General features: G+C 35.4%; 2 protein-coding genes across 2 annotated transcripts; both read left to right on the forward strand.

Moving 5' to 3' along the window:
- Nucleotides 1-4,015: 4,015 nt before the first annotated feature.
- LOC127842091 (tubulin alpha-3 chain-like) lies at nucleotides 4,016-4,970 on the forward strand. Its single transcript, XM_052371410.1, has 2 exons — nucleotides 4,016-4,289; nucleotides 4,804-4,970. The coding sequence occupies exons 1-2, from the start codon at nucleotides 4,016-4,018 to the stop codon at nucleotides 4,968-4,970; spliced, it is 441 nt and encodes a 146-aa protein (XP_052227370.1).
- Nucleotides 4,971-5,535: 565 nt separating this feature from the next.
- On the forward strand, nucleotides 5,536-12,617 carry LOC127842092 (tubulin alpha-8 chain-like). Its single transcript, XM_052371411.1, has 5 exons — nucleotides 5,536-5,721; nucleotides 6,736-6,943; nucleotides 7,148-7,372; nucleotides 7,702-7,974; nucleotides 12,430-12,617. The coding sequence occupies exons 1-5, from the start codon at nucleotides 5,551-5,553 to the stop codon at nucleotides 12,615-12,617; spliced, it is 1,065 nt and encodes a 354-aa protein (XP_052227371.1). The 5' UTR covers nucleotides 5,536-5,550.
- Nucleotides 12,618-15,241: the final 2,624 nt, after the last annotated feature.

The raw sequence follows: 15,241 nt of genomic DNA on the forward strand, positions 1-15,241 counted from the left end.
AGGTACGTCGAGCTCACCAAACATAACATGAAATTCATTATTAACAAATCGTTCATTGAAGTACAATACATCTTTATCCGGATTTAAAGAGACCATCTGGATTATTTACAGCTTTAAAATATGTTTCAAAAGAAGACTTAACATGTGAAGCATTTTTTAACATATTCCAGTACAGTTTAGCATTAGAACGTCTATATGTTTCAAGTTTTTTTTTGTGCGATCAATGTTATATTTTCGTTTTGCATATTTCAAAGCCGTTTTGTAAACTGAACGAGACTTAACTAACAATACTCGATTTTCATCAGTTTTACAATTTCTATACCGATTTAAAAATAACATAAAATCTTTTCGTTTAACTTCACAATCGTCATCAAACCATACATTTCTTTTCTGAGTTGTAAATTTATCATTTATCTTAACTATTTTTTTCTTAAACAAATTATCAGTAACACTATCTAATATATTTCTAAAATCGAATAAACTTGACCCAATATCATTTTGATTTACAGCATTTGTAGTCTTTATAGTCAAATTACTTTACTTATCTGCTACAACATTGTCACTTAAAGCACGAACATCATTTTCTTTTAATTCAGTATTCCATATATATTTACTATCTATAGTTACATAATCACCACCATTAACATCATATACAGGTTGATGATTTTGATGATTAATATTGTTTTCATAAACAAATTCAATTAAGCAATGGTCTGATAATGGGTTGGGGTCGTGAACAACAAAGGATGTAAATAATGGATAAACAGATTCAGATATAATAACATAATCTACATGGCTACAGCCTCTTTGGCCAACAAATGTATATTTTCCAATGCCGGCGTCTTCACCAATTCGACCATTTAAGATTCTAAGTCCGGTCTGCTTGCATAAATCAATAAACGCAACACCGTTGCTATTAGAATGACCCTTATCCTGTGAATATCTCGGATAAAATGCGTCAGCATTATAATCATCTGGCAGACATACAAATTGTTCATTCGTGTCAAGAGATACAAAATCAGGGTTATCAGACGTACGGCTATTAAAATCATCAGATAACACTGCCATTTTCCATATGAATGAAAGCTACAGAGTCAAGCAAGCGGTCAAATACGTTCCGTTCTTCAGCATTAAAACGACTACTGCCCTCCGGCATCACATAACAAAGACCAACAAAAATATCATCTGTTAAATGGTTTACCATCAAGACGTAGCCATAGAATATCATCTTCACTCTCAACAAATAAAATTTAATTGTTCACAAAAGTACTTCTGATATAAATAACTATGCTTCCTGAATCACGTTTTGAATTAGCATGCCTGGTTCTATGTAAAACAAAATGGTCAAAATCGTCTATTCTTAAATCTTGAAATTCATTCGACCAAGTCTCAGTAAACATATAGAACTTGAAACATATAGACGTTCTGATGCTAAACATTAGCTTGAAGGCATAACATTGATGGGGTTTTCAGCATGTCGCGGCGCTGATGTAATATGATACGGGGGATTGTCTACATTGCTGTTAGATTTGTCATCTAGTATGGGGAAATCAACTAGTCTTGTTTGTGATAGAGTTTGATTCCAATCCGGAAACTCATCTTTTACAACTGTCTTTCCGCAAATCAGTTTTGCCGGATATACAATGCGGACGGATTCATCAGGGTTTGCCTCTTTGGTGTCTTTGTACAACGGCCATATGCGTTTTCGTGCCTCGGAAATTTCTTTGGGGACGTCGCGGTCGATGGAATAACCAGGGAAGGATTTCAGTGTTTTGGCATTGGACAGAATATACTCTACTTCAATGCAGTTCATGAAACAGGCTATAATAGGTCTATCCGACCTGTTTCCCAGCTTGAAAGCACCGAGTCTATGTGCACGGTTTATAATCATGTTCTTCGTGTCAATTTGCATTGTTTTTGCAAAAAACTCGAACACACGCGCTGAACAGTTTTCATAACGGGATTCAGAAAGACCACGGAAGATCAAGTTGTTTCTCCGCCCACGTTCCTCAAGATCAATGGATTTGTATGAAAGTTTATGGACAGATGTGATTGTTTGTTTGTTACATTGCAAAGATTGTTTATTTTGCCGCAATCTCATTTTATGTATGCATGTGTTGAAGCAAAACGTTCGTGAGAGCTTGCTTGTTCTACTTTTAAGTTCAAAATTTCATCGAAGATCATGGATAATTTCTCTCCTGTATTGGCATTATCAACTTTTGAAAGGGGTTGTGCGTTGTCCAATATATCACAAATCGGCTATGGTTATGGCTCCCAAAATGTGACGAGCATAATCAGATAAAATCAGGTACAAGCTAGTATTTTACCCTTTTTTCACCCACTTTAATTTTCTGTTTAATCCGACAGTCATGTTCCAGTTTTGACCAGATTGTTTGGTTTCATTGTACATCACTGTAACACCTGTGTACTGCGATAAACAATAACAACACTGGCCAAACATCACAGGTCATTTCGGGTGTTACCATTCTCTCTTTAAATTGCTTTGAACTGCCGAAACGCACCAGTGCACACAATTACAATTATAACTGTAAATGTAACAAGTCAATACTGACCTATCTCAACAATCTTTGCGCATTAGATACAGTGTAAACTACTTGCTTTTAATTTAGAGGTAAAGCGCCCTCAGTTTGTCAAAATGCACTACTATTAAAGCCCATGCTTTCCATAAGGATTGGATGACGTCATTTTGTACATCGGGGTATAATTTGTGCATGCTTTCTTGAATAATAAAACTTGGCAATTGTTTTCGGATGACAAATTTAATTATACGCATTTGAAAATACTTACATGGAATAATGTTTTGTTTTATACCAATAAATAACATATATATAACACATACTTAAATGAGGTAGGTAAATAGCGTGTTTTGAGATTGCCAAACTATGCTAATGCATACATTAACACGCATGAATAACCTGACAATTTATATTGCGCGCCGGATATATCAAGGTCGTGATCTTTGGACCCCTTCAACCGCAATATATAGGACTTTAAAATAAGATTACTGCTATATAGATTGAGTAAAAGTCCACCCTTATATCCTATAGACAGTAACATATATAGCAATATATGTTTATAACAGTTCAACACAGTTGTTGTTTTTTGTTAAAAAAATTCCCCCATTTACAAAAAAAATCCACCTCCTAAGGGCTGCGGACCCCTTCCCCCAAAGTAGTGTGAGGGCGCTGTAAAAATATACGTCCGGTAGACAATCTTAACATTTATAATAATATTTTTTGCCTATAGTCCCAATTAAGCTCGATTGATCATTTTCGGCTCGGGTACTACTTACAAGTACCTCGGGTACTCTTAAGTATACTTACATATACCCTGGTAAATAATTGTGTAATTTTGGAACAGTAAGATAGTATTAATTCTATGCTTAATGATCATTTATAGTGAAACGTTGCTTTTTCGCACGTCATTTATTTGAATTAGTCGTTATATCGAACCTGTCCAGATTTTTTCCTTATTCAATTGAATCTGTTTCGATCCAAATTCGATCCAAGCCTTGTAGTAAGCCCCGTCTCGCTTGCACGTCGCTCCAAATTGTCCCAGTTGTAATGATAATATTTTGGTATTTTACTATCATGTTTGTCGTAACCTTTATTTAGCCATAGGAACAAAACCCACGCTCTTTCTGTTCTAAATTGAATGGTTTGATTTGAAAGAAAACGATTGTATCTGGTTCCTGTTTTATGAACACACTTTTATTAAGACTTGACCAAAAAGAATGAACATGAATATTAAAGCAATTTTTCACTGGTCAGACTTAAGATAATGAACAAAAAATAAATTACAGAAAGAGGATATGCCCATTTATTGCAAGCTGTATGCTTCTTTATCTGCTAAATTATGTATAAGCTGTGCCTGACTTTGTATTGCATAAACATGCCAATAATCAAGTTCTGTATTAAAGTTAGCAATGTAGATTTTAGTGCTAAGAATTCAACCTGTTACCTTTGACAGTTCCTGTAATTTGTTTTTGAACCCCATGCTTGGTACACAAGGACTCCCAGCATTACATAAAATAATTAATTTTCAGCGCGAGTGCATCTCTATCCACGTTGGACAAGCAGGCGTGCAGATTGGAAATGCCTGCTGGAAGTTGTATTGCCTTGAGCATGGAATTCAGCCTGATGGTCAGATGCCTAGTGACAAGAACATTGGCGGTGCGGATGATTCCTTCAAAACCTTCTTTAGCGAGACTGGTGCAGGCAAACAAGTCCCAAGAGCTGTGTTTGTGGACTTAGAGCCACCTGTTGTTGGTTAGGGGTTTGTATGCATATCATTTCCATTTGAACTGAAACAAACTGAAATCTTCCTTAATATTTTTGCAATTGTTATTTCCATGTCAGCAGAAGCATATCAATTTAGACTTGTACTGAAAAACTGTACGCAGTGCTTTTTTCCTGCTTTAAAAAAGGCTCCATGCCTTAAAAATGAATTTCTTTAAAATGGTGCAATTTTCCTTAATTTCAAGCTTACTTCGGGAAATTTCTCCATCTTTTTCAGTTTTGTCATAATTTTTTCCCCAACATAGAAGGCCCTTTCCACAAATCAAGAAAAAACTGGTGTGACTATAAAATGCATTAAAGCAGTTATAGATTGAATGTAGATAAGCATAATAAATTATAAATATATGTCTTAAAAAGCCTATTAAGGTCTACAAAATGTTGGATAAGTTTTTTTATGAGCCTGTTCATGTGAAAGTTGGACAGCCTTTAGAATTTCAACTAATTGCTGAAATAAGTTGCTGCATGGATTTGTTTGTTTATGCAGATGAGGTCAGGACTGGTTTATACAGACAGCTATTCAACCCAGAACAACTCAGCACTGGCAAGGAAGTTGCAGCCAACAACTATGCTAGAGGTCACTGTACCACTGGAAAGGAAATAGTTGACCTTTTGCTGGATCGCATCAGGAAATTAGTAAAATTGTGTTTTTGATGGATGAGCTCCATAACCAGTCCAGTTATACAAAACTTGGTATTTAGGAAAAATAGGTCACAAGAGGATGTATTGAACAATATAGCATCCAAATAACGATAGAATGGTCTAAAAACTGTTGTTCATTTTCTGTTTTGTTTTTATTGGTAAACATCTATTGAAAAAAGCCTTTCAAACAATGTAAATAAATTTAAACAATTTTAAAACCTGTTATACAGAGAGTGGCCATGTATATACCAATTCACTTACTGTTAAAATAAATTGTAACCATTTGAAGCTACCCACCAGTGTTTGTGGCGCATCATTTTATGTTCAATGTTTGTACATTGCTTAAGATTATGCGTTCTAAAACTTTTCCCAAAACAATCTGCAAAGTACAAATTGCAAAAAAAAAAGTTTGTTTAGTGTTTCTTGCTGACAAGCGCTTTAAAATAATCAAATATGGGTTAAATGTCTTGTGACATGCAAGCTGCTTTTTGGGACAATTGAACTTCAATTTGGAATGCTGACAGAGAACCAAGTTCAACATATTGTCTTTGTGTCTGAAGTAACCATAATTTATGCAATATTTTGCAAGATCATGTGCATTTTATTTCAGGCTGATCAAAGTACAGGATTGCAGGGTTTCCTGATCTTCCACAGCATTGGTGGTGGCACTGGCTCTTGGTTTGCATTCCTGCTTATGGAGCGCCTGTTGATGGACTATGGCAAAAATTCCAAGCTGAAGTTTGCTATTTACCCAGCACCACAGGTAATGCTATGATATTTGGTTTGCAAAATAGATTGCTGGTATTTTAAAGAACTATTAAATATTATACGTTGCTCTTGATGTTGATGGTACTCAGACGATATGCAGAAGAGCTAGTCAAAGGTTTGAGCCTCCAATACCCTGTCTGGCCCATATGATATCTCTTGTGCCCTTTAAGGTTTTTTATGAAACTGCTAAAAAGTTAAGTTCATTTGGAGATGAGCAAGACTATGAGGCACGAGTCAGTCCCGCTGGCCAAAGGTCAATGTCGTACTTTTATAAGGACAAGTGTGAGAGTCTATTGAGAAGGCGGCTTCTAATCAACTGTACCATTTGAAAGAATTTCACAGGGCACAGTTGGTTACGCCAACTTGAGGTTAAGGTAAAAAGTTTTTGCCTCTATTTTTGTATCTGCTCAATATCTGCTATACCCTTTGAAGTCATGAAACTTTGCTGCAATATAAGTGATTTAGAGAATGAGTAGAAGGCATGTAACAGTCGTGCCAGCTCTAGCTATGTCAATGTCATTAAGGTTTTATTAACCATAGGCGAAGGGATATTGTTTTGGCTTTGTCCATCTGTCCGTCCGCCACTTTGTGTCCGATGCCATATCTTGGAAGTGCTTTGGTGGATTTTATTGAAACTTGGTACGAGCATATATATGGATAAGAGGATGATGCATGCCAAATGGTATTGTACACCATCTGTTAATAAGGGAGTTATGGCCCTTTGTATATTAGCCTAGTGTCAAACATAACACTTGTGTCCAGAAGCATATTGGCAAGGGATATCAATTCAACGAATTTGCTTGTTTACAAGACAAGATTCAATGATGCTGACTCAAAGTCAGAGACAATACTTCAAGGTCAATAGGATATTATTGGCAGGTGATATAGGTGTCTTTTGTTCTGCCTTGTTATGTTTGTTTCTACTGTGACTGATGAAAGTGGAACTTTGAAGTCAATAAACAATGTGAAAAATAACACACTATTCTAGATGTTTTGCTCATTTTCATAGGTGTCAACTGCTGTGGTGGAACCATACAACTCCATTCTGACCACTCACACCACTCTTGAGCACTCGGACTATGCATTCATGGTCGACAATGAAGCCATCTATGACATCTGCAGGCGAAACTTGGACATTGAGAGGCCGACATACACCAACCTGAACAGGCTCATCGGCCAGATTGTCAGCTCCATAACTGCTTCTTTGCGTTTTGATGGTAAGATGTATGCATTTTCAGAATTCAGAATGTGATTTATCATTATACAAGTAAGGAACATTCTAATAGATAACTTGTGTGTAAGCTTGAAATTTGGGTTCATCACCATGAATAGGAAACATGAAAAGGACTGTTAAATAATAATGCTGACTTCATTGACTCCTTGAAAATTAATGCTAATCTAAAGAGCATTTCTTTTTATAGGTGCACTCAATGTGGACTTGACCGAGTTCCAGACCAACTTGGTGCCCTACCCAAGAATCCACTTCCCACTGGTGACGTATGCACCTGTGATCAGTGCAGAAAAGGCTTACCATGAGCAACTGTCTGTAGCTGTAATCACCAACGCCTGCTTTGAGCCAGCTAACCAGATGGTCAAGTGTGACCCACGCCATGGGAAGTACATGACTTGTTGCATGCTCTACAGAGGTAACTTACAGGTAAAAATATTATGTGTTAATCTTTAGTTGAAGACAAATGACGTCTTAATTCAAGTTGAATCGAGACTGAATATATATATATATATATATATATATATATATATATATATATATATATATATATATATATATATATATATATATATATGAACATTGAATTTAATTTCAGATATAAAAATAAACATGAGCTAATGGCCCCTTACATATAACACCTATTTTGAAAGTGTTAAGACTTTAAAGCTCTACAATTTAAAGGTTGACTTTGGATTTAATCAAGACATTTTTGCAGTACGAGATTAATGACATTGTTATATTCAGGTGATGTTGTCCCCAAGGACGTCAACGCTGCCATTGCCACCATCAAGACCAAGAGGACCATTCAGTTTGTTCACTGGTGCCCCACTGGCTTCAAGGTTGGCATCAACTACCAGCCACCATGTGTTGAACCTGGTGGAGATCTGGCCAAGATGCAGAGAGCAGTTTGTATATTAAGCAACACCACCGCCATTGCTGAAGCCTGGGCCCGTCTTGACCACAAGTTTGACCTGATGTATGCCAAGAGAGCATCTGTCCACTGGTATGTCGGTGAAGGTACGTAATTGTTGCTGCTCTTTATAATGTGTATTAGTCCCCTACCGGTTTCAACAGAGGGGATTTATGGTTTGCGCTTGTCTGTCTGTCACACTTTTCTGGATCCTGCGATAACTTTAAAATTTCTTAATATTTTTTCATAAAACTTGAAACATGGATAGATGGCAATAAGGCCATTATGCACGTCATTTCATTTTGTTCCTACGTCAAAAATTCTGGTTATGGCAACAAATAAAAACAAGAGCACCGCTTTGCGGGTGCAGACCGCTCATCTATTTTTCCTTTTAAAGATGTAGGGACCTATCTCAATTTCAATCACACAGGAGGGAGGGGTGGAGTGGACAGGGGTGTATAGTGTGGGGGTGTGGTCATTTATGACATTATCTTCCAAAAATGCAAAAAAAATATTCAATTTTTTTTTTTGGGGGGGGGGTAGGATTCTTGGGTGGGATGGTTGGACGGTATTTCAAAAATAAAATAATAAAAATAAATATTTGTGTTTTTAACCATGTTTGAAAAAAAAAACAAGAGATGTGTTTGTCAGAAACACAATGCCCCCTATTGCGCCGCTTTGAACAATTTTATTTTTTTTACCTTTGACCTTGAACGATGACCTTGACCTTGAACTTCCACCACTCAAAATGTGCAGCTTTATGAGAAAGCCGCTTTGAGATAATAAAAAAATCCTTTGACCTTGAAAAATGACCTTGACCTTGAAAGATGACATTGACCTTGAATTTCCACCACTCAAAATGTGCAGCTTCATGATAACCCCGCTTCGAAAAATGTATTTTACCTTTGACCTTGAAGGATGACCTTGACCTTGAAGAATGACCCTTGACCTTGAACTTCCATCACTCAAAATGTGCAGCTTCATGAGAACGCCGCTTTGAAATTTGTTTAAAAAAATACCTTTGACCTTGAAGGATGACCTTGACCTTGAAGGATGACCTTGACCTTGAACTTCCACTACTCAAAATGTGCAGCTCCATGATAACGCCGCTTTGAACATTTGTATTTTATTTTTTTTACCTTGACCTTGAAGGATGACCTTGACCTTGATCATCCACCACTAAAAATGTGCAGCTTCATGATAACGCCGCTTTGAATATTTTTTTTGACATTTGACCTTGATGGATGACCTTGACCTTGAACTTCCACCACTCAAAATGTGCAGCTTCATGAGATACACATGCATGCCAAATATCATGTTGCCATCTTAAATATTAAAACAATTATGGCCAATGTTAAAGTTTTCGGACGAAAAAACGCCATATATTTGCCATTTGACCTTAAAGGATGACCTTGACCTTCACCTTCCACCACTCAAAATGTTCAGCTCCATGTGATACACATGCATGCCAAATATCAAGTTGCTATCTTCAATATTGAAAAAGTTATTGCCAATGTTTAAGTTTTTGGACGGACGGACAGACACCATATATTAGAAATTTGACCTTGAAGGATGACCTTGACCTTCACCTTTCACCACTCAAAATGTGCCGCTCTATGAGATGCACATGCATACCAAATATCAAGTTGCTATCTTCAATATTGAAAAAGTTATGGCAATTAAAGTTTTCGGACGGACAAACTGACATACTGACAGCCGGACAGTTCAACTGCTATATGCCACCCTACAGGGGGCATAAAAACTGATAGACTTAAATTTACAGTTTGAAAATGAAAAAGTTAGACTATGGCTTCAGTTCCATCAGAAATGGCAACCCAAAAACCTTTCCAACTCAGAAGCATAGTGAAAATGGCTATATGCAACCAGCATTATTCAAGAACAGCCTGCTAGTAACTTGCAATCTGTTTAGGTTTTATGCTGTTTGCTGCTCATCAGTACCTTATGTTAAGAAATGAAGCCTTTTTAACATGAATCAAGTGAGAAAGGTCTAGAAAATGTATTTGATTTTTGTTTTGCACCAAAGTGTGTATCTGAGAGTCAAAAGGCTAAATGACATACCATTCTGACTGGTTCTGGAATTCTGTGTTTGCAACACATGTGTACCGGTCTGGTAGCAGTTTCTATTGTAACCAGGTGACCCGGGAAAACATAGATGGGATTCTTGGAGCTACCGTAGCTTCTAAGTGCCTATGGTGAATTTTGATATAAATTAGATAAATGTTATTGTCATAATATTTAAAATTACATCAATGTTTAACAACAGACATTTAAACCTATTCATGTGTTAATTCATAAAACTTAAACGCTATTTTCAATGTGTTATAGTTTCATTAATATTCTCTGCAAAACCTGTCAGACAGTTTGGCAAATTATTATAATGTCTGACAATCATTTAGATGCTGTCAAACACAATGTTGGTCAATAAACCTGTTTACAGGTTACAAGTTAACATGTCTGACAATTAATGAAAAGATTCAAAACTAATTAAACCATTTGTCTGATAGACCCAATTAATGAAAGTTTTGTAGAGTCTAACAATATTCATAAAAACATGAAATTATAACTTGTGCACAAACAGTGATATTAACTAACGTTTTACAAAAGAATATCATCTTTGTTGTTCTGATTTTTTTTTAAGAAAACGGATGTATTCTCAGAAAATCTAATAGCAAACCATACTGATAGGGGCAAAGGGTTATTGACTATTTATTGTGAGTAACTCGCAGTCTGTTCAGGTTTTATGCTGTTTGCTACTCATCAGTATCTTAGGGTTAGAAATAAAGCCTTTCATACTTGAATATATGAAGAAAGGACTTAACTTTAATTTGATTTCCTACAGGACTTCAAATGCGTCAAAGTGCGTTTCTGTGTAGGATTAAATTAATTATTTTTTAATTAGTATATTTTACTGCTGGTGTTGATAAATTTTTCTGGTGTTCAACATTCTTCTCTAGACCGTCAACATGGAACTGTGTCTTGGCTACACCTATACATGGCAAGCCTAGACACACACCCAGGTGACATGCAGATCCAAACTATGAAATATATATGAGAATCAATATAAAAAAAACAGGGCTTAATGCATGTTCATCAAGTGTCGTCCCAGATTAGCATGTGCAGTCTGCACTGGCTAATCAGGGACAACACTTTCTGCCTGAACTGGATTTTTGGTAAACGATATTTCCTATAAACAAAAAATACCTTAAAAGCGGAATGTGGTGTCCCTTATAAACCAGTGCAGACTAAACGGGCTAATATGGAAGATACTCTAAGCACATGCATAAAGTACCTTTTCCCCGATCATTGTTCAAATTAAGGTAATAGGTAAGCAAAAAAGACAAAAAGACTAGTCTTTATATTTAAACTTAAGACACTTTGATGTTTGAACTTCTTGGCCTCTGATTATATCAGTTTTGTTCAGCGTATGTATAACAGTCATGTTTTCACCCTGTTTAGTGTTTTGTCAAGACCTTCAGTAAACATTGCATTTTGATTTTTATCAAGGCTTTACATTTTAGTTGTATTGGGTGTTAATCCTCACATACAAGTGTTGGATATTAGAAATTATTTGCCTTTTTTGGAAGTGTCCATACTTGTATGACTGAGATTTTGGAAGTATTCAGAGTGAGTACATAAATCTCAAATTTCTAATTAGAATTAAAGTTTAAAGTCCTTTATCTAAAAGCGATTATTTAATGTGAGTGACTTTTTCTAAAAGTTACTTTGCCCAATATACAACAAAAATATGTTAGTTAAAAATGTGTGCCCACCTAATGTGGAGCTTAGTCAGTGACATGAGCAAATGTTAAGCGATCTTTTAGTTTTGCTCTCGATGTAACCTTTACTTTCTACCTAAAAATGCATAATCATAGATGAAATTATTTTTAAGATATTTTGTAAAAACACATTTAATATTAAAAACCCTTTTGACTTTTACCTTACTTTTCTTGGCAAAAGCAATCCACCCACTGCTTCAAAGAAGAGCATAATCAGAAAAAAGACCAAAAACTATATTTTAAATAAAGCTTCAATGCAGTATTTGATTGTTCTTAATAAAAGAACATTCCCAAAATCATATATATATGTTTCTTTGATAAAAATAATACATTAATTTGCTTATATTACATAATTTTCTACATTTTTCACAAAGAACAATGTAAATCCAGACAATAAAGTGTCTGTATACTATATGCTTCTGTGATTTTAAAGAGCAATGTTAATAAAGAGAACAAAATGTCTTCATGATGCATGTTTCTTCGATTTACCACACGACTTTAATTTTCTTGTATTACTTCATATGAGACATGTCTCCATTTGAGCCTTGTTCTGAGAAAACTGAGCTTAATGCATGTGCGTAAAGTGTCATCCCATATTAGCCTGTGCAGTTTGCACAGGATAATCAGGGACAACACTTTTCGCCTTAATTTGATTTTCGGTAAGGAGGGACTTCCTTGAAACTAAAAATACCATAAAAGCGGAAAGTGTCATCCCTCATTAGCCTGTGCCCAGTTTTCTTAGAACGAGAACCATTTTTCTACAAGTAACCACCTCTCGGATGAAGAGTTCCATTTCCATCCACCATCACCACTTGAGGCATGAGCTCGGGTCTGCTATGTTGAAGGTCATTGAAGAGTTCCAGCAGAAATGGGACCTATCGGAAACCAAGGAAACCGGGGATACAGGGCTCAGTAAGCTCTATCATTGTACACTGGCTATACACAACCTGTAAAAATACTGAATTTAAGTTTAAACCTATTTATCTTGGCTCAATTGCATTTTAGCCTAAGGCTTACTGAAATGCTCTAGGGTCAATTTCCTAGATTAAGAACCAGTACTTGGTGTCTTTGGGGGTGTTCCCACATGCAGGATCTACTTATGGTTACTAGACAGACACCTCCACAACACCATGGCAACATGTTAAAATACTAAATATAAGCCACTGTCATAAAAAACCCATAAATGAATACTTTTTTTTTTCAAAGTTAATGCATATAATAGAGTAATATTACTTGTGAAAATGATGATAATTTGGTTTGACAGGTTAAAGTTGCATAATTTTGAAGACTGTCATCCATAGCAAACTAGATCCATAGTTATAGAGTTACCCAAAGTGTGTTTAACATGTACCGGTTATGATTACTGAACACTATCTTATGCAACGCATTAAGTTTGATTCTGCAATTCTTTTTCTTTTACTTAATAGGCCCTGTATGCATGTTTGATTTCATTTGGGATGTGCTCTGTGAAAAGGGGGTTTAATGCATGTGCGTACAGTGTCGTCGCAGATAAGCCTGTGCAGTCCACACAGGCTGATCAGGGACAACACTTTCCACTTTAATGATACTTTTTGTTCCAAGAAAGTCTTTTCTTAGCAAAAATCAAGTTTAGTCAGAAAGTGTCGTCCCAGATTAGCCTGTGCAGACTTCACAGGCTAATCTGGGTTGACACTTTTATACACACATGCATTAAACCCCCTTTTCACAGAGCACGGCTCATTTTTATTTTACATATTTGAACAATATAAATTAATTGTATCTGTATCTAAAGTTGTGCCAAATTGTCATTGTCAAATCAGAATTCTTAACAAATAAATCACATGCATGAACCTCTACACAGTTAAACACACTTTTCTTTAACCCTTTACCACTTAGATACTTATTTAACCCTTTACCACTTAGATACGTATTTAAACCTTTACCACTTATATACGTTTTTAACCCTTTAACACTTAGATACGTATTTAACCATTCATCACTTAGATACGTATTAAACCCTGTATCATTTAGATACATATTTAACCGTTTACCACTTAGATCATATTTAAACCTTTATCACTTATATACGTATCTAACCCTTTACCATCTAGATACATATTTAATCCTTAACCACTTTGATACGTTTTAAACCCTGTATTACTTAGATACGTATTTAACCCTTCACCACTTAGGTATGGATTTTCACTCATGTGTAGTCCCATAGAAAGTTATATTTAATTTAAGACCTTTCTTTATTTAACTAGATTCAAGTTTTTAAGGCTTCATTTCCAAACCTTAGATACTGATGAGCAGCAAACAGCATAAAACCTGAACAGACTGCGAGTTACTCGCAGGCTGTTTAATGCTGTTTGCACATAGCCATTTTCACTTTTCCAATAAGTGAGAAAGGGTTAAATATGATTCCTGAAATTAAAAATTTTAACTTAACTGCACAGATTTACATTTGGTTTTGCTAATAAGCTACTAAATACATTGACAATTTGCCCAACTGTTCAGCACTTGAAAAATATGTGTTAAATTGTTGTATTCAATATTTTGAAAAATTGTGTAACCAATGACACTATCATTGTGTGTCCAGATGGGGTTTATTTCATACCGATTGCTGGATTTAAAAGTTGTTTCTGAATTTATAAGGTAAATCTTTGTTTACAACAAGAAAAAGTAATTTTGGAAAGCATGCAGTTAAAATAAGAGACATTGTTGATCATCATTTTTCACAGAGACCAACATGTATAGATGGTTTCATTTGACATTATTAGTGTCATATAATCGGTCATGAATACTTTGAAAACTCTCCAAAATGTAAGTATACACAAATACATAATATAGATAAATTATTCTCAAATAAAATTGTGCACATAGATATGGGTGTTGTCAAGATATATTTATCTACAATAACCTAATTACAAAGTATATAAACAATCAATTATTTATAATAATGCTCCGCAAAAAATAAAATAAATATTGTTAAATTGAAATGTAACCGGTAATTTACCGGTAAATCACATTTTGGCCTTGGTTGTCCGTCCTCATTTTTTAAATACTTTCTGCACAGGGAACATGTAAAGAATATTTATGGACCCATCGCAAGTTCTAGGTGCCATTGGCTAAAGAAAGTGTTCCACCTAGACTTTAACAGAAGGGCTAGGTAGCCTGCCACTTCAATGTCCCACCCTGTCTTAAAACCCTAACTTGCACTTTTTTAATCGGATCACATTATTATTCTGGAAATTGCATTTGAAGTTTCAATAAATCATTTAATTTTCAAAGTGGAACTAGTTTTATAATTTATAGAAATTATGTTTAAAATATAAATACATGTTATGTGACATATATACAGGGATATTTGGCAATATAAAAGCACACACTAAGTTCCCTTTTGACAAATAAGCACCCTGCCTTTTAACCCATTTATGCCTAGCGTCTTGAAAAAAGGCCTTGGCAAACAGAGTAGACCCAGATGAAATGCCGCATGATGCAGCGTCTCATCAGGGTCTGCGCTGTTTGCTTAAAGGAATTTCTGTAAGAAATTTTCTAAATATAGAAACAAGAAACCGTTGGAGACGGGGGATGCTCC

Source organism: Dreissena polymorpha, chromosome 8, assembly GCF_020536995.1.
Source record: "Dreissena polymorpha isolate Duluth1 chromosome 8, UMN_Dpol_1.0, whole genome shotgun sequence".
Taxonomy (NCBI): domain Eukaryota; kingdom Metazoa; phylum Mollusca; class Bivalvia; order Myida; family Dreissenidae; genus Dreissena; species Dreissena polymorpha.

What these genes read in the sequence shown, in the direction of transcription:
- LOC127842091 (XM_052371410.1), top strand. Translation starts at nt 4,016, where the DNA reads ATGCTTGGTACACAAGGACTCCCAGCATTACATAAAATAATTAATTTT. An exon ending in CTTAGAGCCACCTGTTGTTG is followed by an intron (nt 4,290 to 4,803) that starts GTTAGGGGTTTG and finishes TTGTTTATGCAG; the next exon opens with ATGAGGTCAGGACTGGTTTA.
- LOC127842092 (XM_052371411.1), top strand. Translation starts at nt 5,551, where the DNA reads ATGTGCATTTTATTTCAGGCTGATCAAAGTACAGGATTGCAGGGTTTC. An exon ending in CTATTTACCCAGCACCACAG is followed by an intron (nt 5,722 to 6,735) that starts GTAATGCTATGA and finishes TCATTTTCATAG; the next exon opens with GTGTCAACTGCTGTGGTGGA. An exon ending in TTGTTGCATGCTCTACAGAG is followed by an intron (nt 7,373 to 7,701) that starts GTAACTTACAGG and finishes TGTTATATTCAG; the next exon opens with GTGATGTTGTCCCCAAGGAC.